The sequence below is a fragment of the Taudactylus pleione genome, unplaced genomic scaffold (genome assembly GCF_031769625.1).
Source record: "Taudactylus pleione unplaced genomic scaffold, aTauple2 ptg001032l, whole genome shotgun sequence".
Taxonomy (NCBI): Eukaryota; Metazoa; Chordata; class Amphibia; order Anura; family Myobatrachidae; genus Taudactylus; species Taudactylus pleione.
The window spans coordinates 13885273-13912945 of NW_028285433.1; the positions used below are offsets into that span (position 1 = coordinate 13885273).

At 48.1% G+C, this 27673-nt stretch overlaps 1 protein-coding gene across 2 annotated transcripts; it reads left to right on the top strand.

Moving 5' to 3' along the window:
• Positions 1-1061: 1061 nt before the first annotated feature.
• LOC148454111 (tubulin polyglutamylase complex subunit 1-like) lies at positions 1062-26645 on the top strand. 2 transcript variants are annotated; one of them, XM_088461263.1, is made up of 3 exons: positions 1062-1599; positions 24814-24901; positions 24978-25062. In XM_088461263.1, the coding sequence occupies exons 1-3, from the start codon at positions 1295-1297 to the stop codon at positions 24987-24989; spliced, it is 405 nt and encodes a 134-aa protein (XP_088317389.1). In that variant the 5' UTR covers positions 1062-1294; the 3' UTR covers positions 24990-25062. The 2 variants fall into 2 exon arrangements, with proteins under 2 accessions (XP_088317389.1, XP_088317388.1); XM_088461262.1 differs by lacking the exon at positions 24814-24901 and having other exon boundaries at positions 24978-26645.
• Positions 26646-27673: the final 1028 nt, after the last annotated feature.

A 27673-nucleotide genomic window follows, 5' to 3' on the forward strand; every position in this document is an offset into this window, starting at 1 on the left:
GTGCCTAGATCCACTTCAGCTAATGGACCCGGATGTGACATGGAATGATGGCGGAAATGCGTTCCATGCCCTAACAGCGCTGTTATTTTTTTTTTTGTCTCAAATGTAGTATCTGGTCATCAACAGTAGAAACTTGTACTCTCGCAGACTCGCTTTGCTCGCCACACTGGTGATGCACATCGGAAGCTGATGGTTAGCAACCATCGATATTTCTGATTCGATAGATGTACTTTTTCCATAGGATACTGGAAAATCAATGGTTGCCAGCCATCGGATGCTGCTTTCCAATGCACATCCGTTGGCTGACTGTGGAGGGGGAGCACAAACTACTGGCGCTGCTCTGCAGCGGGTGAACAGCAGGAGAATACTGTTGTGCGCATATGCACGGTATCTATTCTCAGTGTAGGGGGAGGCTGGGGGCAGCCCAGCATCTCAGAGAGCTGAGATGCTCCCACAGTGACGAGGGTGGAGGGTGAAGGCTCCGCCCCTTTTCAGACTGTAGCATAACCATCGCGATGGTTATACTATTGAATTGTTGCATTGTGATGGCTAGTAGCCATCGTATCACATGATTTAATTTTGGAGGCCCAGCAACCTTTTCGATGCCAGGCTTCGATGTGCATCCCTACGCCACACTTCAGGCATGGTGGCTTCGCTCGCCACAGTTTACTATTCCCAATAGATGTCCACGTGTATAGCAAATGATGATATCAAGGTCTATTAACTGAACAGAATCTAGCCCAACCGTAGCGGAAAGTGTAATTTTGGGAGAAAAGGTTATGTGAGAGAACGTTGGAGGAGCAAACTTAACATACTTGAGAATGTATAGGGGAAAATTACACAAATGGGCAAAAACTATAGTTAAAGTAAAATGTGTACAAGAAAATATATCTGTGTACAAAATTACTACAAATGGGTGAAAGTAGTTTTATTAATATGGGATATATTCAAAAATGGGAGAAAAAATATATTTTTACCAAAAAAAAACATGGAAATGTAACAAACTGTCCTGGAGCAGCAGCAGCATCTCTCTGCACAGTTCCCCCCCCCCCCCCGTGTGATAGCCGGCTCAGCTGTGAGCACACACACACTGCTCCATCGGGCATCGTGCCGCCCTGGCTGACAGCAGCTTTATACAGGGAAGCTGTAATTAGCTCTCTCTCTCCGTCTCCCCGGTAACCGCTCACACAGACAAACACCACGGACGGGGACGCACAGTACAAGCTGCACTGAGGAGGGGGCGCTGCAGGGAGCCGGTCTGGTGGTGTCGGAGCATCTGCAGTCCAGTGTCAGCATGGCTGATAATAAGCGACGTGCCGTGGGAGGATCCCCGGTCCCCCGGCCTCTGCTGCAACCGGCCAACGAGACAGATTTTTTAGCTCAGGCCGGAGCGCGGTGTATGATGCGGGAAGCCGTGCTCACACTGCTGGAGGCCAGGCCTGAGGAGCCGATCACCTTCTTAGCTGATTACTTCAGGACGTTAGGGTTGGGTGCAGCAGACGGAGTGGCGGCTGGAGACAGGGGAGGACACAAGCTATTAGGGCAGCAACGCTTAGGCCGTGCCCTGTGGTACCTGAAGCTGGCTCATCACTCTCAGAGGTAGGAGGTGGGATGACCAGGGCGATTGGAAACAATATATATTGACAGCTGGTGTGTGTATGCAATACACGGTAGTGTGTGTATATATATATATATATTTCTACTTCAGGGTCCATAGGGGGTCCACAGGGTTGACCTTGGGGGTATAGGTTGGGAACCAAATCCGGGCACCACGCAGTTAAAGCTTTTAGCTCCCAGGATGCACTTGGGTCCACTCTCCCTATAACCCCGCCCCCCAGCCAGAGGCACCTCAGTTTAAGTTGGTGCCCGGCCGGAGTCGGGTCACCGTTACTGCAGGGGGGCTGCTTAGCAGCCCCTAAGCTTAAAAGAGTTTTATTTTATTATTTTTTTACTACTCTTCAGAGCGGCAGCATCAGACTGTCCAATGGACGTCTGAGCTGCCGCCCCTACACCCTGCCGGCGCTGCGACGCCAGTACAGATCTGGGGATCGCAGCGGGACCCCAGAGTCTGTACTAGCCGGGCTCTGGAGGAATCCCTGGGCTGCTGCCGGATCGACGGGGACAGGTAAGTCGCGTGGTCACCGCTTGCGGTGACCCGCGTGTACATGCAGCCTTATGCCTCCGGTCTCTGGGGACAGACCGGAGGCGCTAGCGGTGGCGGCGGGCTCCCCCTCCATGGAGGCATACCCCGCGTGTCCACAGCCCACCAGGGATTATAGCGGCAGCGGGAGCCGGCATCCCGGGGGGTTAATTGCTAGCCAGGGGAGGAAGCCTTCCCTGTCTAGCGGCTCCTCCCCTCAGCTCAGCGCGCCTTTCAATAATACAGTCTGGCGACGCTGAGCTGCTTCCTCCGCGGGCCACGCTTCTTCTGAGGTCTCCAGCGGCCATTTTCTCTCTGTGGTGCTGCAGAACTCCTAGGATGTCAGTGAGCCCAGTCCCCCTGCGTACCTGGCCATTTTGGGTGAGTGTACACAGCGCTATAGCCTTCCCAGACACTGAATCTGGGCAGTTGAATGTAGCGACATTGTGCAGTATATTATATGTCATGCTTATGTATGTATATATATTTTTCTGCATTGTATGTGACTTATGCTAGTGCTGACTGTCTGCTTTTTCTCTCACCTGTCAGTGTATATCTATCCCTTTTCTTTATCTGCCCTAATACAGGTGTACCTGGGGTGGTTCTGAGACCTCACATATATATATTTGTTAATATCTGTGAGGTTTGTCACATACTGTTGCGTGCTGCACGTTGCCATATTTTAGATGGAACTGTGAGTTGCGTACGCTGATAATGGGTTCCTGCAGCTAATCTTAGCGTCAGTCAGGACCGGTATGGCGCTGCTTAATATTTCCGTCAAGATAGTCAGATATATCTGACCAGGAGATTGCACACGATACTGCACCCATTATTGCTATCCTGCAAGTCATAGCCTGCAGGAATTAGTGCGGAGGATTTTAACTCAGAAAGGTTTACGTATGCGGCACCATCTGGTGCCGGGCCCCTTGCACGACCCCCTTAAAGGGCGTTGTTTCTCAGGATCCTCTCCTTTGAGGATCGCCGGGCGGGCCCCATTGTCGTCACTCGCTTGGAGTTACTTCACCATACTGCCCTTTTGAACTCGGGGTATCTCGCAATTTCTTGCAATTTACCCCTGTGCCACAGACTATCGCTCCCTGCCGGGGTTTTTCACAGTACATGAATTACCTCCGATACCACATCGGTCTGTCATTCCCCTTGCAGGGATTACCACAACGGCCACCCTGGTGGATGTCGTTTTATACGAAATACTAATTGGCGTGATATACGCCCTGTGGTTACTGACCAGTGGCTCTGCCGTGAACTGGATGGTATATTCGGCTCTTTCCCTCTCACATGGGGGGGAGCCGATCTCAAGTATTATTATCCCTGCTTTGGGGCTGGTAGCCAGGCTCATTCTGGATATAGAGAATGTCGATCCTGCACCAGTATCATACATCTCCCGTTTTCTGCCCAGCGGGTGGATCTCATAGCGGGAGTCTGGCTGTCCCCAGATACGAGGAGTCACAAAGGCCTCCTGTTTCCCATTCCCTGAGGGTCCTCACAAGTAATGGAAATCCCCTTCTGGGATGGATTTGTATGTTAATCATCGGGTTACAGGCATTAATACGCCTCCCATCCCGGCCTGGACGAATTTTACGGATCCGTAGGTGGTAACTTTGCCTGAAATCAATGTACTCGTTTTCAGGGCCTGTTGCCCGTCCTACCATGGCCATCGCATGGTGATGCTTTTGTGACGTTTTTCCCCTCCAACACGTCTGAGGTTCAAATATCTTTTTGCCGCTCACAAAATATGCAGTGGTCATATGTGGGATTACCTCATGGGATGCCGGTCTTCTAACTTTCAGGGTTTCGGCGGCGTCTGTATCCGCCGCAGTACCCTATGGTTGCGTTATGGGAAAGCAGAGGTGCACACTCCTTCCAGGGGGAAGTTCTTGTTTGGTCCTGACCTTGACAAGATCGTTGCATCATTGGCAGTATCACTAATGGGGAGATACCGTCTTTAGCTACTCCCACTACATTCGGACTAACTCTGTTAAGTCTTTTTGTCCTCAGGGTCAGCCTAAAGGCCTGTTTTTTCCTAGGCTGTCGGCCTCCACGGGGGCCACCATATCCAGTACCGAGCAGTCCTGGACTTCCGGACGACCCTGTTTCTACACCTGAGGATATACCCTCAGCCTGACGGGACAGGTCTACATCTGGGGAATTTCCAGAGTGAGGTACTGATTCTCAACGGCCTCTCATTGCTCATGCAGCCTCCTCACAGGCATTGTTACACGGGCCCTTCTTCAGAACTGATCAGGGCCTTACAATCCCAGAAAGCTATACAGTCTTTGTGGTAAGCAGAGCTATTTCGGCCAACCTCACTATCTCAGTGAGGGACTGGTTGTTCTACTTTCTTTTTGGGGCGGTGACCGACTGGTCCTCCTTTGCCTATACTCTGTCTCAAATCCCTGAATCAGATTCCAACGGTGCCTTGACTCAGGTGGAATCGTCCATGCTCCATCATCCGATGTTTGGAACCTGGGGATTTTATGGTATATCCGAGTATTCAGGATACGTACCTACGGGTACATACAGAGCCCTCTCATCAGCATGGGTTCAGGTTTTCTGTGCCACAGCAACACTTGTAAGTTTCGGGCTCTGCCTTTTGGGGCTGTCCTCAACTCCACCGGGGTTTACCAGCTTTATGGATTTTCTGACAGTTCACCTGTTCAGTGTATCCGAATGCTCCTTTCTCTGGACGGTCTCCTACTTTTAGCAGGATCACCAAGGTACTTTACCGCCAGGTCAGGATAACCGGGGCTTCTTCTCGTCACAGAAAAGTCCTCCCTGCATCCCTCACAGGGTTTTCTTCATCTGGGAGCACTGCTGGATTCTCAGAGTCTGAGAATTTTTCTGGCGTAAGACAAGATCTCCACTCTTCAACTTCGAGTGTGCGGATATCTACGCAGTCGACATATGTCATTACTCTTTGTGATGCGCGGTCTACCAGAGTGTCTACCTTTTGGTAGGGTGGAATGTGCTCAGTTCCATTCCAGGCCTTGCCATAATTGACTCCCCTCCAGATGGATCGAGTTTTTTCCATCGGATCGCTGTTCGAACGATGATACTTTCTACGGAGGCGAGTTGGTCTCTGTCCGGGTGGCTATGGCCATCTCGTCCAGGGTGTTCTTTGCTAAAGACAGTGTCTGGTCCGCATTCATTTCGGGGCAGTTGGACGTCTGTCGCTTCTGCCCTGCCACTTACCTTGTTGATACTTTAAGCTGTCTTGGACTTTCACTCTGGCCTAACCCATTTGTCACGGTAAACCTGAATAGGTTCAGTCCGACAGTGTCACAACAGTGGCTTCCATCTAGGCAACACTGGTAGTTGGGTGGCAATGTTAGGAATGTCACCCATGCTGACATAGTCCAAGGGTCTTCTCCTGGCCAACTCTGCGGTGTTTATTCCCGGAGCTCTCCATTGGGAAGCGGGCTTCCTCAGCCGTCACGGCGTGCATCCCGGGGACTAGTCTCTTCTCCAAGAGAGGTTTCAACTCCTGGTGAGCAGAGGGGGCCTCCCTGAGGGGATTGATCCCCATGGCCTTCTGACTCGATCACACATTACCGGTGTTACAGTCCAGCTCTAGGAGTACTGAAGCTACCTTCAGTGACTCTTTGTCAGTGAAGTGGTCCTTCCACTTTGTGTACCTGTGTCCTCCGGTCTCCCTTCTTCCTCGAGGTCTTCGGAAGTTTAATTCGAGACGGAGGGGCTTTCCTTCTGGGGGCTCCAGGTCGTCCCAGACATCACTGGTACTAAGATTTTCGGAGTCTCCTCCTCGATGCTCCGTTCCTACTGCTTCACTATCTGGACCTGTTGTCTCAGGGTCCTTGTTTTTCCCTGGATCTGGATCGCTTGTCTTTAACTGCGCCCCTACTGTGGTCCTCGGGCTTCCCTGGCTCTGTCTTCATTGAGATGTTTAGAGCAGATAGGCCAGACTTTGCTGGGATCTGCCACGGACTGTGGCATACATAATTCTTATGGTATCGTACCTGTCGATACGATCCTCCGGTGTCCAGGATTTCCAGATATTCTGGCATTCCTTCCAGCTGGCTTGGGTTTCACCCTTGGCCTGGCCTTCCTGACAGTGCGGATCTCTACACTGTCGGTATGGTTAAGATATGGAATTGCTCCGCTCTGGTATCCAGTTCATCCTTTGGAGTGTTTTCTGGATTATGTCTCCACTTGTCCTCCCTAGGGACTCCTGGGGAGTTAGTAGTGGTTCTTTGTTCCCTCCGGGGACAGTCAATGGAACCGCTGGTTGTGATAGCCATTACATGGTCTATTGTTTAAGCTCTCTCTCTCTCTCTCTCAGGGTGTTTAAATCAACCAGGAGAGTGTCTGAATGGGGAGCGTTCTCATGTGGCTCCCTCTTCTGGAGGGCATCATGTCAGGGTGTGAGTTGCTCTCGCCCTGTGTTTCTTCTTAAAGTGGTTTTTAGGTTCCATATTATTCTGGAACTTATGGTATGGCCATTCAGTTCCCAGTCCTCTCGGCTGTTGTGGCCTCATGGACTGTGGTCCGGCCTCTTTGGCTTTATGTGATCCGTTCAAGTTCCTTATGGTAAGCGGACTCCTTATTGGTGGTCTGCGGTTTCTGGTTTTAACAGGAAACGATGGCCGGCCTATAATGAAATGTTGACTGGATGGCCTCGTATGTCTTCCTCAGGGGCCTACCCATGGGTGGGCATTTCTGTCGTTGAGGCTTGTTTTTTTCTCGGGCCGTGTAACCCTCGTGGGCGGCTCGTCGTGGCGCCTCGGCTGTTTTGCCTTACTAGGTGTCCACGTGGTCTTCTGTCCATACCTTTTTAAGGTTCTAGGCATTGGTTTCCTTTGCCTCTCAGGATGCTTCCTTTTTGGCGACGGATTCTCCTCTCAGCACAGGAGCGTCCCCACCCTTGGTTGAACTGCTTTGGGACATCCCCAAGGTCAACCCTGTGGACCCCCTATGGACCCTGAAGTAGAAAACAAGAGATATGGTAAGAACTTACCTTTGTTATCTCTGTTTCTACGAAGTCCATAGGGTCCACAGGGCGCCCGCCCTGACGCACCTGGCTTCATATGGGCTGTGTTACTGGTCACCGGCTTCCCGTCTCCTTTTCTGTGAGTATGGTTCTAGAGTGTTCCAGTTTTCTCTCTCTTTTTCTCTCCTCCTCCGGCCTTTGGCTACTTACAATCTGAGGTGCCTCTGGCTGGGGGGCGGGGTTATAGGGAGAGTGGACCCAAGTGCATCCTGGGAGCTAAAAGCTTTAACTGCGTGGTGCCCGGATTTGGTTCCCAACCTATACCCCCAAGGTCAACCCTGTGGACCCTATGGACTTCGTAGAAACAGAGATAACAAAGGTAAGTTCTTACCATATCTCTTGTTATATATATATATATATATTAGGGATGTGCAGGCTCGGATAGGTTCGAGTTTGCACGTGGAGTTCGGATTTTTCCCTCCAAAAAAACGGAACTCAGAACGAGGCAAAACGTCATCTTACATGGACGAACATCATCATTCCTGGTCTTTTGTCCAGGAATGATGATGTTCGTCCATGTAAGATGACGTTTTGCCTCGTTCTGAGTTCCGTTTTTTTGGAGGGAAAAATCCGAACTCCACGTGCAAACTCGAACCTATCCGAGCCTGCACATCCCTAATATATATATATATATATATTTATTATATACTTGCATACACACACCAGCTGTCAATACCAAACATATGCATCTCATAATGTTGGCAATGTATCTATACACAATAGCAATGAGTCCGGTCAGCGCTACACATTTACACAGGACCGGCGCTAGGCTTCCAGCGCCGGTCCTGTGCTTCACAGCTGAGCCCGTTCCCTCCCCCTCAGCGCTTGCCAATAGCACTAGGAGGCGGGCTCAGGCTGTGCATAATACGCACATCGCCGCCAGCGCTGGCGGCGATGCGTGTGTTAAACAGCAACCAATGAGAATCAGGTAGACTCTCATTGACTGCTGCAGCACCCATTGCAAGAGCCGGGCTTCCGTCCGGGAGGACTGGCGGGCGGCGTCGCGGACCGGAGCAGCAGCAGCGTGGATTCAGGTAAATATATATATATATATATATATATATATATATATATATATAAAAAATATATATTTTTAACCTATCTGCACTACTGGGGGCACAACGGGGGAGGGGGGTGGCTACAACTGGGGGGACCTCTACTGGGGGTGGGGGCACAACGGGGGAGGGGTGGCTACTACTGGGGGCACCATTATTGGGAGGACCTCTACTGGGGGGGTCTACTACTGGGGGCACTTAATTGGGAGGGGGAATCTCTACTGGGGACTACTACTTGGGGGGGGGGACTACCACTGGGGGCATTATAAAAGGGGCCTACTACTAGAGGCACTGCACTCGGGGGACCACTACTGGGGGCAACAATAGGAAGGGCCACTACAGGGGGCACTGGATAGGGGGGATCACTACTGGGTGCCTGCATAAGGGGACCACTACTGGGAAAACTGCATGGGGGGGGACTACTGCTGGGGGCACTATATAAAGGGCACTGCATAGGGGGGGGGCTACTACTGGGGGCACCATATAAAGGGCACTGCATAAGGGGATACCGCTACTAGGCGCACTGCATTGTGGGGACTGCTACTGGGGGCACTGCATAAGGGGGAACACTGCATGGGGCACTGCATTTGTGGGGACCACTACTGGGGGTACTGAGTAAGGGGAACTAATTGGGGGCTGTATAAGGGGGACCACTACTGGGGATACTGTATAAGGGGCACTACTATGGGCCTGCATAACAGGGACCACAACTGCATACTGGGGGTACTGTATAAGGGGTACTACTGGGGTTAAGGTGCATATGGATAGGAATGTTCAGTGTGAAAACAAAGGGGTGTGTCATGTTGACACGCCCCATTTTTTAAGTGACCACGCCCATTTTTTTTCCCGCGCGCGCCACACATCTAAAGATTATCTGTCCAACCAGCCAACTAGTTGATTGGTTGGAATGAAAATCTGGTAAGGTATGACAGCAAATGACAATCAGCATTTTGCTCCCAAACGCCAGAAAATGGACAAAAAGTGTTGTTTGAACAAATTGTTTAGATTAAACATTTAACAAACTTGTCTGACCAACCATTTTCATCTGTTTTCTGGCATTTAGGAGCAAATTGCTGATCATCAGTTACTCCCATACGTTACCAGATTTTCATTCCAACCAATCAACTAGTTGGCTGGTTGGACAGATAATCTTTAGATGTGTGGCCAGCTTTAGGGTAGGATGGGGTTAGGATACTTACCGGCAGGTGTCGGTATCCTAACCCTGTCGGGATGACGGCTTTAGGATATTAACCGCTGGAATCCCGAGCGCCGGCATTCCGTACCCAACCCAGAGCAAGAGGTGTTTGACACCCCTTGCTGCATTTGTGATCCCAACACTGCTACCGAGAGTTGCAGGCTGCGATAACCATCGCGATCATCGGTAGCGATGGTGGAAGGCGGAATTGCTCTTACGTGCACTGTTGACTAGTAGCCACTCTGCTCTCTAGAATTACTAAATGTAGCAGTAAAATTGCAAAACTTTTCAGAGGATTAATTTCATTTTAAAATTGCAGCATACTTGCCAACAGTCTTATTGCCTCCTCCTGGAGGAGCAGGGGCGGGCCAACAATTACGCAAATCAGTGCGAATCACGTCATCTACTCCCCTGGACCACAACTTGTATAAGTGGGCGGTTGCAGGGGGAAAGTGGATGCTGACAGGGAGTGTAGGTGATTGGCGCTGGCCAGGAGACTTGCCCACTCTTTCGGGGGGCCAGGAGTGCCACCTGAGTTTCGGGAGCTAAGATCTTCCTATTGGCACTACTAGACAGAGGGCCTGATTCAGAGATGTACGCTAACTTGATGGTTAGCATACATCTCCGATTGTTAGAGGACTGTGCAAGCGCAGGATGTGTACTGTGCATGTGCAGCCCTCCATCTTCGAGTTCGTGCGCCTGATTGACAGGCTGCGGTGTTTGGGAGGTGGAGCGGGGGCGTTCCTGGACAGCGTTCTCGGAAACGGGGGGGTTGTTGCCCCCGTTTTCCAGGAGGGACGAGGCCATAGTCTGTGTCGGTGGACGCAGATTTCCTGGCCCCGCAAGCTGCCAGGACCCGGTCAGGCTGCAGTAAACCATCGGGATGCCAGCGTAAGGATTCGGACCCATGTCGGGATACCGGCACTGGCATTCTGAGCTCCGGCATCCCACACACAGGATATAAACTATATCCCGCTAGGTACACACAATTATTGGGTTGATCAGCCCTATAATTGTAAAGTGTGTATGCAAGAGCATTTCAAACCTTCCTGCAACGCTCAGTTTGGAGGAACAAGATAGTGTGTGTTGCGCAAGCTATATCGTTCCAGTCGTACCAATCCCATTAGTGATGAAAGGAAAGTATACGCTGAGCAAGAAATTGCTCAGTGTGTATGGATGCGCACTGATCTAATATCCCAAAATGCATGATAGCAGAAGTGATGATCTCAAATATGCACTCTGGGCCTGATTCAGACCCGGTCGCAAGCGCAGAGCGCTCGCAACCGGGTCGATGGTGGCCCACAGCGCATGCGTACGACGGAGCCGGCTCCTTCGTGCGCATGCGCGAGACCCGACTAGCGACGGGCACTCCGTCGCTCCGGGTCTCGCACCAAAGGGGGCGAGCTGTCGATGTTGGGGGTGGCTGCCCAAACAGAGGCGTTCCCATGAGAACGCCTGCCGTTTGGGGGCGGCGCCACTCAGTGATGTCAGTGGGAGAGCTTCCACCTCGATTTGAGCCAGAAGCTCTCTGGGGCTTGCGGCCACGAGACCCTACCACAAGGGTCTCGTCGCAAGCCCGATGGTCGCGTTGGTCTTGACCATCACGACCATCATCACGGCCGCTCGCTGTAGCTGTGGGTCACCCACAGCTATGCGAGCAGCCAGGAGGCCACTCCAAAAAAAAAAAAGCCCGGCCCTGATTCAGAGCGAGCGGCTCTGAATCAGGCCCTCTGATCTATATGTATTTCTACTTCAGGGTCCATAGGGGGTCCACAGGGTTGACCTTGGGGTATAGCTGGATCTGGATCCACGGGCACCACGCAGTTAAAGCTTTCACTGCTCCCAGGATGCACTTGGGTCCATCCTCCTCTATACCCTGCCACCTCAGTTTAAGTTGGTGCCCGGCCGGAGTCGGGTCACCCTGCGGGGGGGGCTGCAGGAGCAGCCCCCAGAAAGCTATTTCTTTTTTTTCTTTTTTAGGAGTCATTTAATTTTTAACTATTTGGCTCTTCAGAGCGGCAGCAATGGACTGTCTATATAGACGTCCATGCTGCCGCTTCTACTCCCCGCTGGCACCGCAACGCCAGTACTGCACTGGGGATCGCGGCTGGAGGCCAGAGTCCATAGTAGCCGGACTCTGGGGACCTCCCTGGACTGCTGCCGGAGACCCCGGGGAGAAGGTAAGCCGCGAGTCACTGATTAGCGGCGGCTCGCTGGTACCCTCAAATGCAGTCCTTTGCCCCCGGTTCTGGGGGACAGACCGGGGGTGTTAGCGGTGGCGGCGGGCTCCCCCTCCTCTGAGGTATACCCCGTCAGACCACCAGGGTATAATACGCGGCAAGCGGGATGCCGGCAACCCTGGGGTTAATAGCTAGCCAGGGGAGGAAGCCTTCCCTGTTTAGCGGCTCCTCAGCTCAGCGCACCTTTCACCACAAAGTCTGGCGTCGCTGAGCTGCAGATTCCTCTGCCACTCCTCCTCTGAGGTCTCTGGCGGCCATTTTCTTTGGCAGCGCAGATTTGTCAGGAAGCATGCGGACCGGTCCCCCTGTGTACCTCTCCCCTGTTTTAGGACAGCGTACACAGCACTATAGCCCTCCCAGACACTGATTGTAGTGGAAAGGTGCAGTGAGTATATCTTTCTGCATGGTATGTGACTTGTGCTAGTGCTGCCTGTCTGTGCTTATTTCTACTTACTGTCAGCCTATACCTATCCCTTTCCTTCTCCGAAGCACTGCAGGTGTGTGGGGGAGGGGCGTTTCTACAGACCTCACTTATATAAATCACGTATTTGTGAGGTCCGGTACTTACTGTTGTGTGCTTCACAGTGCCATATTGTGGGCTGTTGTTCAGCACACTGGTGAGTGCGCTTGATTCTGCTCTGTTGCCATATATACTTTCTATAATATATTTTGTCATGTCGGAAGAGGAGATTGAGCACTCCATGGCTCCGGTGTTGGTCTCCTGCAGACGCTGTTCTGCAGGAGTGGATAGGGAGGATTTATCACAGGATGGTCTGTGTGGACGGTGCCAGGTGGTTCCTGGCCCATCAAAACCCCCTATGACGCAGGAACCACCATGGGCGATGTTCTCTCAGGTGCTGGTGTCTATTGCGGACCGTCTGTCGGTCCCGACTGCTGTCCCTACTAGGGCGTTGCTCCAGCCTGCCATCCCCCATGGTCTCAGGGTCTCATTCAGACCCGCTTGCGAGCGCAGGACGCTCGCAAGCGTGTCGATGTTACCCCAATGCGCACGACGGAGGGAGCTTCGTCGTGCGCTTGCGCGAGACCTTGACAGCGACAGCCAAGCTGTCGCGCCGGGTCTCGCACCAAAGGGGGCGTGCTGTCAATGGTGACTGACAGCACGCCCCCTTTGGTGGGCGTGCTGGGGGCGTGGCTGCCAGACGGAGGCGTTCCCATGGGAACGCCTACCGTCTGGGTTCGGCCCCACTGACATCACTAGTGATGTCTGTGGGAGTGATTTTGGCTCTGATAGAGCCAAAATCACTCCAGGGCTTGCGGCCACGAGACCCTACCGCAGGGTCTCGTCGCAAGCCCGATGGTCGCGATGGTCTTGACCATCGCGACCATCATCATGGACGCTCGCATAAGCTGTGTGTGGTAACCCACAGCTATGCTAGCGTCCAAAAGGCCGCTCCACATTTAAATAGGACGGCCCTAATTCAGAGCGAGCGCTCTGGTCAGAGCGTCCGGCTCTGAATCAGGGCCTCAGTCTGTTGGTCCTTATGCGGGGTTACCTTTGTATATACAGTCTACCCCTGTGACGCAGCAGTCTGTGGTGCCTTTTCAAGCCCCTGTGGCGGTTCCTCCACCCTGGGTGGATGTGCTCTCCAATTCAGTCCAAAATTTGGCGGCCGCGTCTTCGGCTTTTCAGTCAATGTTGCAGAGTGACATGCTTTCAAGGGCGTCAAAACGCACACTAATGGCGCAGGCGGCGCATTTATCGGACTCCGATGGTCCTCAGATGATGGGGAGGTTCATGACGACACTGACTCGGACACCTCGGTCCAGGAGGTAGATACCAAGTCGTCCATTAATGTGCGAGCACTGGTTAGGGCGGTGCGAGCCATTCTCCTAATAGAAGATGAGGCACCAGCTCCTAAGTCGAAGTATCCTAGTTTCAAAAAGACTAAGGTGGCTTCTGCGGTGTTCCCCCCTATCTGATCAATTGACGGATCATATGGCGGTGGCTTGGCAGGCGCCCAGTAAGAGATTCCTGCCACAGAAGCGGTTAGCTTCTAATTATCCTTTTCCTGAGGCACATTGTAAAAAATGGGAAACTCCACCGGCGGTGGATTCCCATGTCACCCATTTAATAAGGAGCGCTACTCTGCCATTACCGTCTATATCCTCGCTGAAGGATCCCACGGACAGAAAAGTTGAGACTTGCTTAAAGTCCATTTACTCCCTCTCAGGGGCAGTGGCCTGTCCGTCCATGGCCATCTCCTGGGTGGCCAAGGCCATTGAGGGTTGGGCCAACGCATTAGAGGATACTTTTCCGGACGATGCTCCGGATGTCCAGAGGGCGTTGTTAGAACAGATGAGAGACGCTGCTTCCTACATTGGAGAAGCCTCTTTGGATGGTAGTCTACTGACCTCTCAAGTATCGGCTGCAGCAGTGTCTGCCCGCCGATCCTTATGGCTGAGGTCCTGGAGAGAGGACGCTGATTCAAAGAAAGGTCTGGAGGCCTTACCTTTTATTGGAGAATTGCTATTTGGTCCGGACTTGGACAAAATAGTGGATACCCTGGCTAAATCCAAGTCGGCATTCCTCCCTTCAGCAGCAACACCTGCCAAGGTCCGGAGCTCGGCCTTTCGTTCTTTTCGGGTTCAGGGTTAGGCAAAAGGTCAGTCCTTCCCGAGGCAGTCGGCGGCTAAGACCGCCTCTAAACCCAAGAAGCAAGCCTGGAGTGCTAGGCGTCCTCCTTCCAAACAGGAAGATAAGCCTTCCGCCTGATGGGACGGGCCTCCCTCTGAGGGACCTCAGAGTGGGAAGCCGACTTCTTCAATTCGCCCAGTGCTGGCTCAGTACCACCACAGACGCTTGGGTTCGAGAAGTGGTCTCCCAAGGGTACGCCCTGTCTTTTCGGCACAGACCGCCCCACCAGTTTTTTTGCATGAGTCCTTCTCTGGACAAGACCAAAGCTTTCCAGATTCAGGTAGCTATAGAATCCTTGCTACAAGCAGGGGTCATTGTTCCCGTTCCGCAGTCTCAACGCGGGATGGGGTACTATTCTACTCTGTTTCTGGTACAGAAGCCCAATGGTTCTCATCGCCTATCCTAAATTTTAAGTCTTTGAACAAATACCTCAGAGTTCCCAAATTCAGGAACGTTACGTTCCATCATTCTGGCGATTACATGGGATTACATGGGGATTAACCCGGGGATTACATGGTCTCCCTGGATATCCAGGACGCCTATCTCCACGTGCCCATAGCACCTGCACACCAGTGGTATCTGAGGTTTGCTATCCTGCAACATCACTACCAGTTTTGGGCGTTGCCTTTTCACGGCTCCGAGGGTGTTCACCAAGGTGTTGGCAATTATGGCCGCCCACCTTCGGGGACAGGGTATACGGCTGCTGCCGTATCTGGACGATCTTCTGCTGCTGGCAAGCTCCCCGGAGGTACTTCTTCAACATCTCCACTTAACCATTGCTTGTCTTCAAGCACACGGGTGGTTGATAAATTGGAAGAAGTCATCTCTGATCCCATCACAATGGATGGTCCATTTGGGAGCCCTTCTGGATTCTCGTCAGCAAAGGATTTTCCTGACTCCAGAAAAGGTGTCCTCCCTGCAACTGAGGATACACAATTGCCTGAGCAGTGCCAGGGTGTCGGTCCACTCGGCCATGAGAGTCCTAGGGTCCATGGTGTCGGCATTCGACATGGTGGAATTTGCCCAGTTCCATTCCAGGCCCCTGCAGGGGCAGATTCTATCGGAATGGAACGGGTTACCTCACCGGATCCGATCCCAGACGCTGGTCTTGTCTCCGGAAGTGCGCCTGTCTCTATCTTGGTGGCTTCAGCCAGCTCATCTCATCGTGGGTCGTCCCTTTTGGATCCCGGACTGGGTTCTGCTCACAACAGATGCCAGTATACGGGGATGGGGTGCAGTAACCGGCTCGTTGTCTCTTCAGGGCCGTTGGTCTGTGGAGGAAGCAGCTCTTCCCATAAACGTGCTGGAGCTGCGGGCCGTGTACAAAGCTCTGCTGTCGTCAGGCATCACTCTTCATGGAAGGGCAGTTCAGGTGCAGTCCGACAACGCCACCACGGTGGCGTACATCAATGGCCAGGGAGGAACTCGCAGACGAGCGGCGATGTCGGAGGTGTCTCGTATCCTGGCTTGGGCGGAGTGCCACCTTCCTGCGATCTCGGCAGTCTTCATCTCGGGAGTCCTCAATTGGGAGGCAGACTTCCTCAGCCGTCACGACGTGCACCCAGGGGAATGGTCGCTACACCCAGAGGTGTTTCAACTTCTTGTGGACAAATGGGGACTGCCGGAGTTGGATCTGATGGCATCCCGTCACAACTACAAGTTGCCCTTGTACGGCTCAAGGACAAGGGACATAGTCGCAAGTCTAGTGGATGCGCTGTCGGTGAAATATTCATTTCGCCTGGCGTACCTGTTTCTTCCGATCTCCCTGCTGCCTTGGGTACTAAGAAAGAACAAACAGGACGGAGGCAAATTTCTGCTGGTGGCTCCAGCTTGGCCCAGACGTCCTTGGTACTCCGATCTCAGGAGCTTGTCCATCGACATTCCGTACCTTCTGCCTCAGCGTCGGAACCTGCTGTCTCAGGGGCCCTGCCTTTACCCGGATCTGGGTTGGCTGTCTTTGACGGCGTGGCTCTTGAGACAGCCGTCTTAAGGTCCCGGGGATTTTCAGGTTCTGTCATCAGTACCATGCTGAGGGTGCGTAAACCTGCCTCCGCACGGATTTACCACAGAGTGTGGCACACTTACTTTCAGTGGTGTGAGTCCAGAAACTTTGATCCTCAGGTGTTCAGGGTTTCTAGGATTTTGGCATTTCTTCAGTCAGGTTTTGACCTGGGTTTACGTCTTGCTTCCCTGAAGGTTCATGTATCGGCTCTGTCTGTGTGGTTCCAATGTAGGATCGCCACATTGCCTGATGTTCAAACCTTTTTCAAAGATGTTCTTCGAATCCAGCCTCCCTTTGTGCCTCCAGTGGCTCCGTGGGATTTGGCGGTGGTTCTTTGGGTCCTGCAGGGACCTCCTTTTGAGCCTCTTCAGTCAGTTGACCTCAAGTGGTTAACACTTAAGACTGTTTTTCTCCTGGCAATTGCTTCAGCCAGGAGGGTGTCCGAGTTGGGGGCACTCTCCTGTAGTCCCCCCTTCTTAATTTTTCACCAGGACAGAGCAGTGCTTCGCACTCGTCCTGAGTTTTTGCCTAAGGTAGTCTCTAAGTTCCACATCAATCAGGAACTTGTGGTGCCAGCTTTTCAGTCTCCTGATCTTACAGCTGGTGAGGCTTCGTTGGACGTTGTCCATGCTCTCAGAATTTATGTTGACAGGACTGCTTCTGTTAGAAGGTCCGATTCTTTGTTTGTCCTCTTTGGGTTTCACAAGAGGGGATGGCCTGCCAACAAACAAACGTTAGCCCGTTGGCTTTGTTCTGTTATTAGGGAGGCTTATATACAGGAACGTTTACCTGTTCCGGCCTCTGTTAAGGGTCATTCCACTTGGTCCGTGGGTCCTTCTTGGGCTGCTAGACGTGGTGCCTCCGCTGTTCAGCTGTGTAAGGCAGCCACTTGGTCTTCCATTCAGACGTTTTTGAGGTTTTATGCGTTTGACACCTTTGCCTCTCAGGATGCATCCTTTGGGCACAGGATTCTCCTTTCTGCACAGGAGCGTCCCCTGCCCTTAGTTGAACTGCTTTGGGACATCCCCAAGGTCAACCCTGTGGACCCCCTATGGACCCTGAAGTAGAAAACAAGAGATATAGTAAGAACTTACCTTTGTTATCTCTGTTTCTACGAAGTCAATAGGGTCCAGAGGGCGCCCGCCCTGACGCACCTGGCTTCAAATGGGCTGTGTGGCTGGTCACCGGCTTTCCGTCTCCCATTTCTGTGAGGTATGGTTTCTTGTGTGTTCTAGTCTTCCTTCTCTCTGTTTAGTCTCCTCCTCCGGCCTTGGCTGCTTACCAACTGAGGTGCCTGTGGCTCAGGGGTGGGGTATAGAGGAGGACGGACCCAAGTGCATCCTGGGAGCAGTGAAAGCTTTAACTGCGTAGTGCCCGTGGATCCAGATCCAGCTATACCCAAAGGTCACCCTGTGGACCCTATGGACTTCGTAGAAACAGAGATAACAAAGGTAAGTTCTTACATATCTCTTGTTATGTGTGTGTGTGTGTGTGTGTGTGTGTATATATATATGTGTGTGTGTGTATATATATATATATATATATATATATATATATATATATATAAAATATTTATTTTACAGGTTGAGTCTGAGGCTGAGATAGTGAAACTTTTGCTTTTTGATGGTTCAATGTACACAAACTTTATTTAAGGAACACAATTATTAAAAATATTGTATAAAATTACCTTCAGGCTCTGTGTATAAGGTGTATTTGAAACATAAATGAATTTCATGTATGTACACAAATTTTATTTAAGACACAAATTATTGAAACTAGTGTTTAAAATTACCTTCAGGCTGTGTGAATCAGGTGTATATGAAACATAAAAGCATTCTGTGTGTATATTTGGGTCATATTCCCAAGATATCTCATTGTGGTATGCAAATATTCCAAAATACGGACTATACCGACATCCAAAATACCCCTGGTCCCAAGCATTTTGGATATGAGAGACTCAACCTGTATAATGTTTGTGTGTGTGTATATAAGTCCATTGATGAAGGTACCCCTGTTGTAAGGAATCGGTATGTAATGCCGGCTGTCGGGATGTTGTAGCCTAACCCACCCCGCTCCCTAACCCTAATCCTCCCTGTTAGTGCCCTAAACCTAAGTCTCCCACCTTCGTGCCTAACCCTCCCTCCTAGGGATGCCTAGCCCTAACCCACCCCCCAAAACCTAACGCTAACCCCGCTATGCTACCTTAACATAACCTTCCCCCCCCGCGCGGCTAACAACTACGGGCGCCCCAGACTGACCTTGTTCGGCTGGCGTCCTTCTGGATTACGGCGTCGGGATTAAGATATGCGTTGGTATTTCTTAAATTCCTTGTCGGGCTTCCCCCGTCGGGATTTAGACCGGCGGCATCGCGGCTACTGGTCTATTAACTACATCCCCTATTGTAACAATAAATAAAACGTCCAATGCAAGTGATACTAGTGAAGTCCCCATTCAAAGAATTCTCAGCCAATTCAAGAAATTAGCCATATAGAGATATAGAAGTCCATGCATTCGCCCCACAGCTTCTTCAGTAGCATGTCTGGTGCCCAGCCTTGCGCCACCTATTTGGACTACCCTTCTGCTCCATCCCTGACCAGTCTTATTTACAGAGGGTCACCTTTGCCAAACATCAAGCTCTGCTGGCCAAAAACGGCAAAGATCACTTACTAAGGGATCGCATGGAATTCTATTTCTCTATGGGGCCTATTTATCAATTCATATTTGAAGGCTATCCCTATCATGCGTAGTAGTGCTGCCTCCCCCGGAAAGTGAAAGTAAAGTGATAATAGTGTATCCCGGCGGTACTGCAGGTCATACTGCCACAAATAACGGCAATAAAAAATAATTATCTGGTTAAAATCCTGACAATTGATAAATGGGCCCCTATCTAGCTAATTTCTTGAATGGACTGGGAATTCTCTGGTTTGTAACTACACTAGCATCATTTGTAGTAGACATTTTATTTAATGTTATGATAGGAGTTCCTTCATCAATGGACTGATATATATATATATATATATATATACAGACATAAGTTTAGGGTGCATATTTGATATTGTCACTTGTGCTATTATGTATTTTGGCTTGATTACTGTTATTGTTCTTAGTAAATCATTGGTTTTAAGATCATCAAACTGAATTATAGTTTACCTTATATGGGGTCAATCCTATTAGGTGCGAGGTGCGAGTTACGATTTTCACTTCAAATTCGCATAGCGAACTAATTTTGCAATCCAATTAGCAACTCGCACTGATCAATCAGACTGAATTCGCAACTTTCCACTCACACCTCCCTCAGGTGGAGAGGAAAATCTTTATTTTAAGGTTAAAATGTGGGGACACTGTGCTGAACCCCTTGGACACCCCCCTAATGACCAATTAGAAGTTTCTAATTAGCTTATTTAGTCAAATAATTACATTTTTGGGGTAAAAAAAAAAATGTCAGAGTACCCCAAAATCAACTTTTTCGTTAGTGTAGGCACCCCAAATTTACTTACAATAATTTTTTAGTTGAAAAATAATAGTTTTTATAGTTTTTTTCCATTTTTCAAGGTGCCCTCAAAGTACCTCAAAATCACCCTTTTTCCTACTTGTTTTGCATTTTTCGTTTAATTCGTTTGAGATTTAAACGAGAAAAGTTTGTTTTGTATCATTGTCTTGCATTTAAAAAAAAACCCCACAAATCAGCCATTTGACACCATTTGAAAACCTACAGTAACTTCCTAATGGCCACAAACAGTTGTCTATACAGTCCTGCTAACAATATTGGCCCTCATTCAGAGCCGCTCGCAATTAGCGCTCGCTCGTTCATAAAAAGGGGGTGGCTATTCAAATGAACCGTTCGCTCTTTGCGGTCTGTTGCCGCCTCCATGTCTGAACGAGCGAGCAAAACATACGCTCGTTTATTTGATAAAAACGCCCCCTGGCCGCTCGCATCATACGTCATGTCCGCTATTTATTAGATTAATCGAGTACATCGAACAGCGTATGAACTGCTCGCTATTCTTGTGGTTGTTTTTTTCAACCACAATATTGTGAGCAGTTCTGACTATAAAATAACCCAGTGACGTGGTGAATGACGCTGCTGTATTAATTATGCACACCCATAAAACGCCCGCTTTGACCTTTAAGCACGCCTGCGTTCTGATCTCCACTCCCCCTTTTCAAGCACCTTCCCCTGTTACCACCCACATACGCCTCATTCTGTCACTCAAATTAGCAGACACTCGCTATATAGCGAACAAACGATTTTCGGCCGCACTGACTGGTTCGCGCATGCGTACTAAAAACCGTACGCATGCGCAGATGTGCAAATATCGCTCGGAACGAGCGTACTGCCGCTTACGAGCGGCTCTGAATGAGGGCCATTATCCATTTTGGGAGGTCCAGAATGGTCTCCCCACATTTTCATGCATTTCTCGCAAATCTCATTTGGCAGTCAATTCGCACCCCTCCGCTGCGAGTAGTGCGAATAGGTATTTTTAATTGGATTGGAGATTCTCGGGAACACGCTTCGCAGCGATGTGTGCGAGTTTAAAGAAACAAACTTGCTACTTGCAATTCGCACCTAATTGGATTGAGCCCTTAGTGTGTTTGTGTGTTCCAGTAAAATAAGCTTTGAAGTTCCCTTACAAAAGAAGACAGTGAAGGGTCAGTTTTAAACACAGTTTTCTGATGTTGTGCATTTTGATGGAGGAATACTAAATGCATAGAGGAAGACAGATCCCACACTAAATTCACACAAAACTGCCCAGATCAACAATAGATTCACACAAATATACATGGATCTTACAGGGAGAACACTAAACTCACACAACTACACACAAAATCAGATCGACACTAAATTCCCATAAAACTAACTTGGATCTTGTCAGTTTCACAAAACATTTTCATGAAGAAACCCGCATCCATACTAAGGGGCCTATTTATCAATTAATATTTGCAGATATATAGCACAAATATTAAGTATCCCTCGTATGTATTTACAGGGAACCGCAACAAAAGAACGTCGCATAGGTTTATACATTTTTAAACACCAATTAATAATTACTTAATATTGGCCCTTTAATATAGTATTGAGTAAGAAATACTGTAATATTTGGGCTGAATCAATTCAGCGCGAGTTGTATAGCACCGAGAAGTTGGTCCCGGAGTTATTCAGTTCAGCGAGCTGTTTAGTCTGACTATTGTTTAGTCATGAGAACCGGCATACTCCGACCAACGTGCCGGCCGCAAGGCTGTTAGCGCCGCGCTAAAGCTGGAAAAAAGCCTCGCGCCCGGCACTTTAGTTGGATTTCTCCTCGTCTCAGGAGGGTGTGAGAAGAAATCACTTAAGCTGGGCATACACGTCCAGATAACATGCTTGTCAGACCGACAGACATTTTATCTGGCAGCCTGCCAGCCACAGATGTCCGCGGCATACACTGTGAGATTTCTCTCACAGTGTATTAGTCCGACATCTGCGCTCCGCCCCCGGGGGAGGAGACATTTCCCTGTTCCTTCCATGGGAAAGAACACAGGAAATGTCTGTCTGTCGGCCTCGGCTGGGCATACACTGCCCGATGCGGTCGACAGTTTACCTCTTAAATATCGCATCGTACAGGCATGCAGGACAATCCGGCATGCCCAACCGAGCAATATGTAACCCTCGGTCGCCCGCACACACGCTACAATTATCGGGGCGATCCACGGATATCGGGCAGATCGCCCCCGATAATTGTAGCGTGTATGTATGGCTAGCTTTAGTTGACCTAACAGTGTACTGAATTGAATAGTTTTGGGACCAACTTCCCGGCGCTATGCAATTCCCGCTAAATTGAATCGCCCCCATTGCTCTCTTTATAAAATTAAGCAATCGTTTTCTACTAATATATATATTTGCTATTCCTCTCCTGATTGGCCAGATAGATACGTCAGTCTTATGGCAGTTTTGTCAAAATCACACACACACAATGCACATTGACGGTGGTTTACAATACGCAATCAAAACCGAGTATAAATAAAGTGGGTGGCTTGGTGCTTCAATTTCCCAGCAATGTGTGCTTATGTGGATTTAGGGCCTGATTCAGATCTGCCCGCAAAATCTATGTTCCACGCAAGTGGAGCGATTGTTAGCCATTGCACATGCGTGGCAATTGATTAGCGATCACGCACACATAGAGGAATCCATCACAAACTGAGTAATAGGTAGCCAGCATTTAAGGGTGAGTGGTCTGCTCATGCGCAGAACGGGTCCTGCAGACCCTCCCAAGCTGCAGCATGATTGACATGCGGCTTTTGGTGGCAAAGCGGGGTCGTGGCTAGTCCCTGTTCTCGGAGGGACGAGGCCAGGGTCTGCGTCGGTGGATACAGATTTCCTGCCTCACAAGAGACCAGGACCCAGCCAGGCTGCGATAACCTTCAATAGTTAGAAAAGCATGCAAACCTATTTAGGCGCTCACCTAATTGTATAGAAAAAGTTATAGGAACTGAAAATTAGTATGTAAAAATAGTATATATTTATTTAAAAAAATGATAATTCATGATTGTAAATTGATCAGACATAAGCATAGGAATAAAAACAATTAAGACCTCTGCAAAACTATTGATTAAGTGCAAATCAATACTGCATCGCAAATAAAAATAAGTGTCCATAGAGGGTGTTCATAGCAACTGTGGTGCTTTCATTTTATGTTTTTCCAATAAGTGCAGTATTGATTTGTACTTAATTTATCAATGGTTTTACAGCGGTCTTAATTGTTTTTATTGTGTTCTTACTCTTATGTCTGATCAATTTACAATCATGAATTGTCATCATTTTTTAAAATAAATATGTACTATTTTTAAATACTACTTTTCAGTTCCTATAACTTTTTCTATCCAATTAGGTGAGCACCTAAATAGGCTTACATGCTTTTCTAACTATTGATATTTATTAGGAGGAAGAAAAGACCTCCTCTTAACCCTAGGCAGCTCCCTAATCTTTCATAAAAATGTAGGAGTGCAGTATTATTTCTTATATATCAGTGCAATAAGCTTCTGCAGCCTGGCCAAAGGAGATGGTGATCCCAAGCTGCGATCTCCGTCACAGCGCTGGGATCGTAGATGCGGCAAGGCGGTGTCTGTTTCCTTGCAGACACCTCCTGCTCAATTCGCATTTTAGATGAACGGAATTGCACAGCCGCTTGTTTGCCCTAAGACACAAAGTTGAGGAAAAAGTACAATATACAGGTCTGATACAAAAGACCTGCGCCATGCATTCTTATGCTTATCTGCAGCTTTATACCAATTCCTTTGCAACAAAAGACGAATACTAAATACCTAGTACACTATTTGCTTACTAAGACGCAAAATTGAGGAAAAAGTGTGCAGTACAGAAATCGCAACAGGCGTCTCGGTGCCATATAGCGCTATAGGTATAGGTGTATGATGACACAGCTGTATGGCACGTTGATTTATGACATATTGTTGCTTCTGTTTCTGGTTGGTTTAAAGAGCTGATTATTACTAATACAAACACAAGTCCCTGATTCTCCTTATAATGGATGATCGCAGACTGGTAGACTGATTTGTAATGTAAGAATGGGATTGTAATGGACTAGTTGACAGCAGGGCACACGCTGCACACATGATAAATGCGCTTGTGGAGCACACAGCCCTTCATATCTGCAGTTTGACACCATTTCGGGCCTGACCAGTGGCCATGCCATTCCCAGGGCATCACACCCTGGGTGATGGCACCAGCCCCACTACCGCCCTGGTTACATGATACCTTCTTGTGCTTGCAACAGGGAGAGGAGAATCCTGACAGGATAAACTGGTGAGATAATTAGATTGAACAGAAACCAAGGATAATTCAATCAGGAGGCGCTGTCACTGGTAGATGGCAGTGAATGAAGCTGGAGAGTAATATGAAATATGCAGGTTGATGTAAAGATCTGTAATAAGCCATTGGTGTGTGAGCTGTCATGTCTGCTGCTCACGCTTGTTTCTCACCATTTATTTAGCCACTTAAAGCTGTGTTTTCCTGTTATGTGACTGAAGAGGAAATTCTCACACTATACTACTGTATAACAAAACTAATGAACCAATAAAGGCACATAGGGAGCATGTAAGCGCTCCCTATGTGCCTTTATTGGTTTTTTAGTTTTGTTCAGTACTGAGTATCTCCAGAAATACTCTTGGGAGCTGCTAAGTAGGATACATCTTCAGTTCATGTTTAATATTGTTGCGCCTGGTTTAGATTTTTAGAATCTTTTGGTGAATCAATTTACTGTATAACAAAGCTGTAATGCAGAGTCAGGGGAAAACCTAGGGGTCTATTTACTAAGCAGTGTTAGGACAGAGTGAAAAGTGATAAGGTGCCAGCCAATCAGCTCCCACCTGTCATTTTTCAAACAGCCTGTGAGATGGCATTTAGGAGCAGATTGGCTGGTACCTTATCTCATTTCACTCTGTCTCCTAACACTGCTTAGAAAATAGACCCTAGTTTTGTATTTTAACTCCATTTCTCTTTGACAGTTTCACGTCTAATTTCCACATTGGTACAAGAATGATGCTTTCCAGTGTGGAGTCATTGGGGCAGATGTGCTGTTATACATATTTGCAGGTGCTTAATAAATGCTGTTTAACAAATACTGTAGAGGTAAAAATGGGTTTTAATACTTAATTGTTGTCTTTTACAGGTCTGCATTTAACAACAACCTAAGCGCTGCCTATGACTGCCTCAGTGCTGGAGGACGGAAGAAAAAGCCTGGTGTGACTGGAAAGAGTTATAGTGAGTTGCTGACCAGTATTTGCCAGGAAGGTGATATCCCTGGTGACATTTCTTCTGCTCTTCTGAAGAAGATCCAGTGCCGAGATCACGAGGCTGTCCCATTTGATGTGTTTCGGTATGGGGTGCTGACCTGCATTGTGCTGTTGGAATTTATATCCAAAGCGGACACTCTGTTTAACATTCTGAACGTGGATAGCCATTCAGACCAAAGAGTTTGTCAGTCTGTCCTGCATACATTAGAAGAGGCACTTGTTGCTAGTGACTTGTGTGTCCCAGCTAGTTATCTAGAGGCTGGGTCAAAGCTGGGACCAGACTGTTTGGCCATTGCTATGGACCAAGCTCTCTTAGCTAGAAAACCCGGTGTCCCTGTAAGCCGCAGTGAATTTTTGGAAGAAGCTTGCTCCCTTTTTCTTCATAAAGTCAAAGCCATTCAATAAATGGGTTTTCAATAAATCAGTTTTTCATGTTAACTTTTCTCATTGAAAGTGTGTATATAATATATAATTGTGTGTGTAATGTATGTACATGTTATATTCCCTTCCATAGGAATAGGATGATCTTTTCAGGTGCTAACCAAAAATTAAGAGAAATATCACAAATTGTGGGAGTAGTAGCTTGTGTCCCTCAAAAGTCACAATTGAACCCTATGCTACTTGCTTGTGGGTCTGTGAGAGATTAGAGAAGAAAATCTTTTCCATAACAGGGTGGTTCTGTTAAAGCAGATCACTATGTTAAGCTAATACACAGGGTTTTACTTGTCTGGGCTGCTCCTGACCAGTGTGGGTTTAGCACTGCTCTATGCTACTTCATATAGTCTGTATTAGGCAGGCCTTGGTGTTGTCATTGCCCCTCCTCTGTGATATTCCCACTCATGTGGAATGGAAAAGTCACAAGGGATGGGCATTGCCGACACTACTGCCTGTATAGCACTGGCCATCACTTAGATGCATAGAGCAGAGGTAAGAGATTGTGGTGGTAACCAGTGAGCGCTGCACCCAAGGTAAGTAAACATCTATATTAGCTATACAGGGTGATCTTCACACAAATCATATCTTCATGTTATGGGAACTTGTCTCTTCCTATGTTAAGGATTCCCAACTGCTTAGAGGCGATGTCCATCAAAATAAGAATTTTGAGAATGAACATCTCCCCCTCCCCCCTTCCTTTCCGGGTCAGTACATTATATCCTTGTCATTCATGAGAATATTCCTCCTAGCAGCTAACAGATTGTTCTCCTGCCAGCAGAGTATCACATTTTAAATCCCACCCTTTCCATACACTGCGGCTTGTATTGTGTTAGGCGCACTGAAAGTACACATCAAATAATTATGTAATGTTGCTTTGCTGGATGTCATATAAATTGCTGTACGGATCCGCTGTGATTTTGGTGGATTTGTTGCTAACTTTGGTTTTTAGCTGTGAAGTCGATGAAATCACACCTGTTCTGTGCTTTTCAAACCGATTACATAAGCCCCCAAATGTTTTATATGTTTACCAAAAAGGCACTTGAGCAGTATAACTGCTAAAAGATATTGGTGGAACTTCTTTTAAACTATTTAATAAATTATTTATGTGACATTATTGTGAGATCTATTGTATTACTGAAAATTAACGTTGAACTACAAGTGTAGTAATATTTAAAATCAATTTCTACATTAAACAATCATTAAGCTAAATCATTTTGTGGAGGTATATATGCTGCACTGTAATAGTAGCCCAGAAATGACAATAGCACAAAGGCAGGAGTGACTTTTTGTATCTCAGAGTTAGGATCCTTCATCTTCTTCATAGTGTTGTAGTCGTCTTATTCTGTTGTTTCTCAGGAACATTGAAAATTAAATGTAAATGTACTTTTATTTTGAGCAGATACATGTACGCAGTTTACATATAGTAGCAGATTTAATTAAATTATGTTGCTCCATATTATACAACCGTTTCTTCTTAAGAACTAAAAGGTTTTCAAAGTTGACAATTTTTAGGTAGTTTGATTTCTGCTGCTGTCTTCAGCCTCAATCTGATCATTTGTCAAATTGTATAGCTGTAATTGACCAGTTGGCGCTTCAATTTTGAAGTGTAATATGCCCTTCAAATATGTGGTTTAAGTGAAATGAATGGGTGGTAACAGATCTAAGGCATTGCAACTTTCATTAGCATGGTCATAATGAATACACAGAAAATTATTTTCTTTTCCTTCCCTACACGATTAAGCTAATTCCGTAATCCTATAAGTAGAAGGCAGAAGAGGAAACTCTAAAAACCGCTGTGCACAGTACACAGCACTGGGCGCTATTAGTGTCCAACTATTGTAGATTTTGGCAAGAGACCCACAGCAGCTATCCCTTAGGAGAGATGTGGGCTCTCCGTATATAAGTATATATGAGGAAAAAAGGAATTAAGGGAAGTGCTTAGGGACACTATATCAGTTATAAGTAAAAAAGTATATAGGGTGTACAATTAGATATAACGATCATTTATTATATAGTACTCGATGTTAGCAGTCTATATAAAAAATAAAAAAAATTTTAGTAATACATATCGGCAGACAAAGTTTAGAAATCTTTATCCAATGCTCTTATTGAAATTTGTAGCAAACAGATTGCATAT

Coding starts and splice junctions, on each gene's coding strand:
- LOC148454111 (XM_088461262.1), top strand. CDS start 1,295: ATGGCTGATAATAAGCGACGTGCCGTGGGAGGATCCCCGGTCCCCCGG. Junction 1,600..24,977: donor CTGGCTCATCACTCTCAGAG/GTAGGAGGTGGG, acceptor TGTCTTTTACAG/GTCTGCATTTAACAACAACC.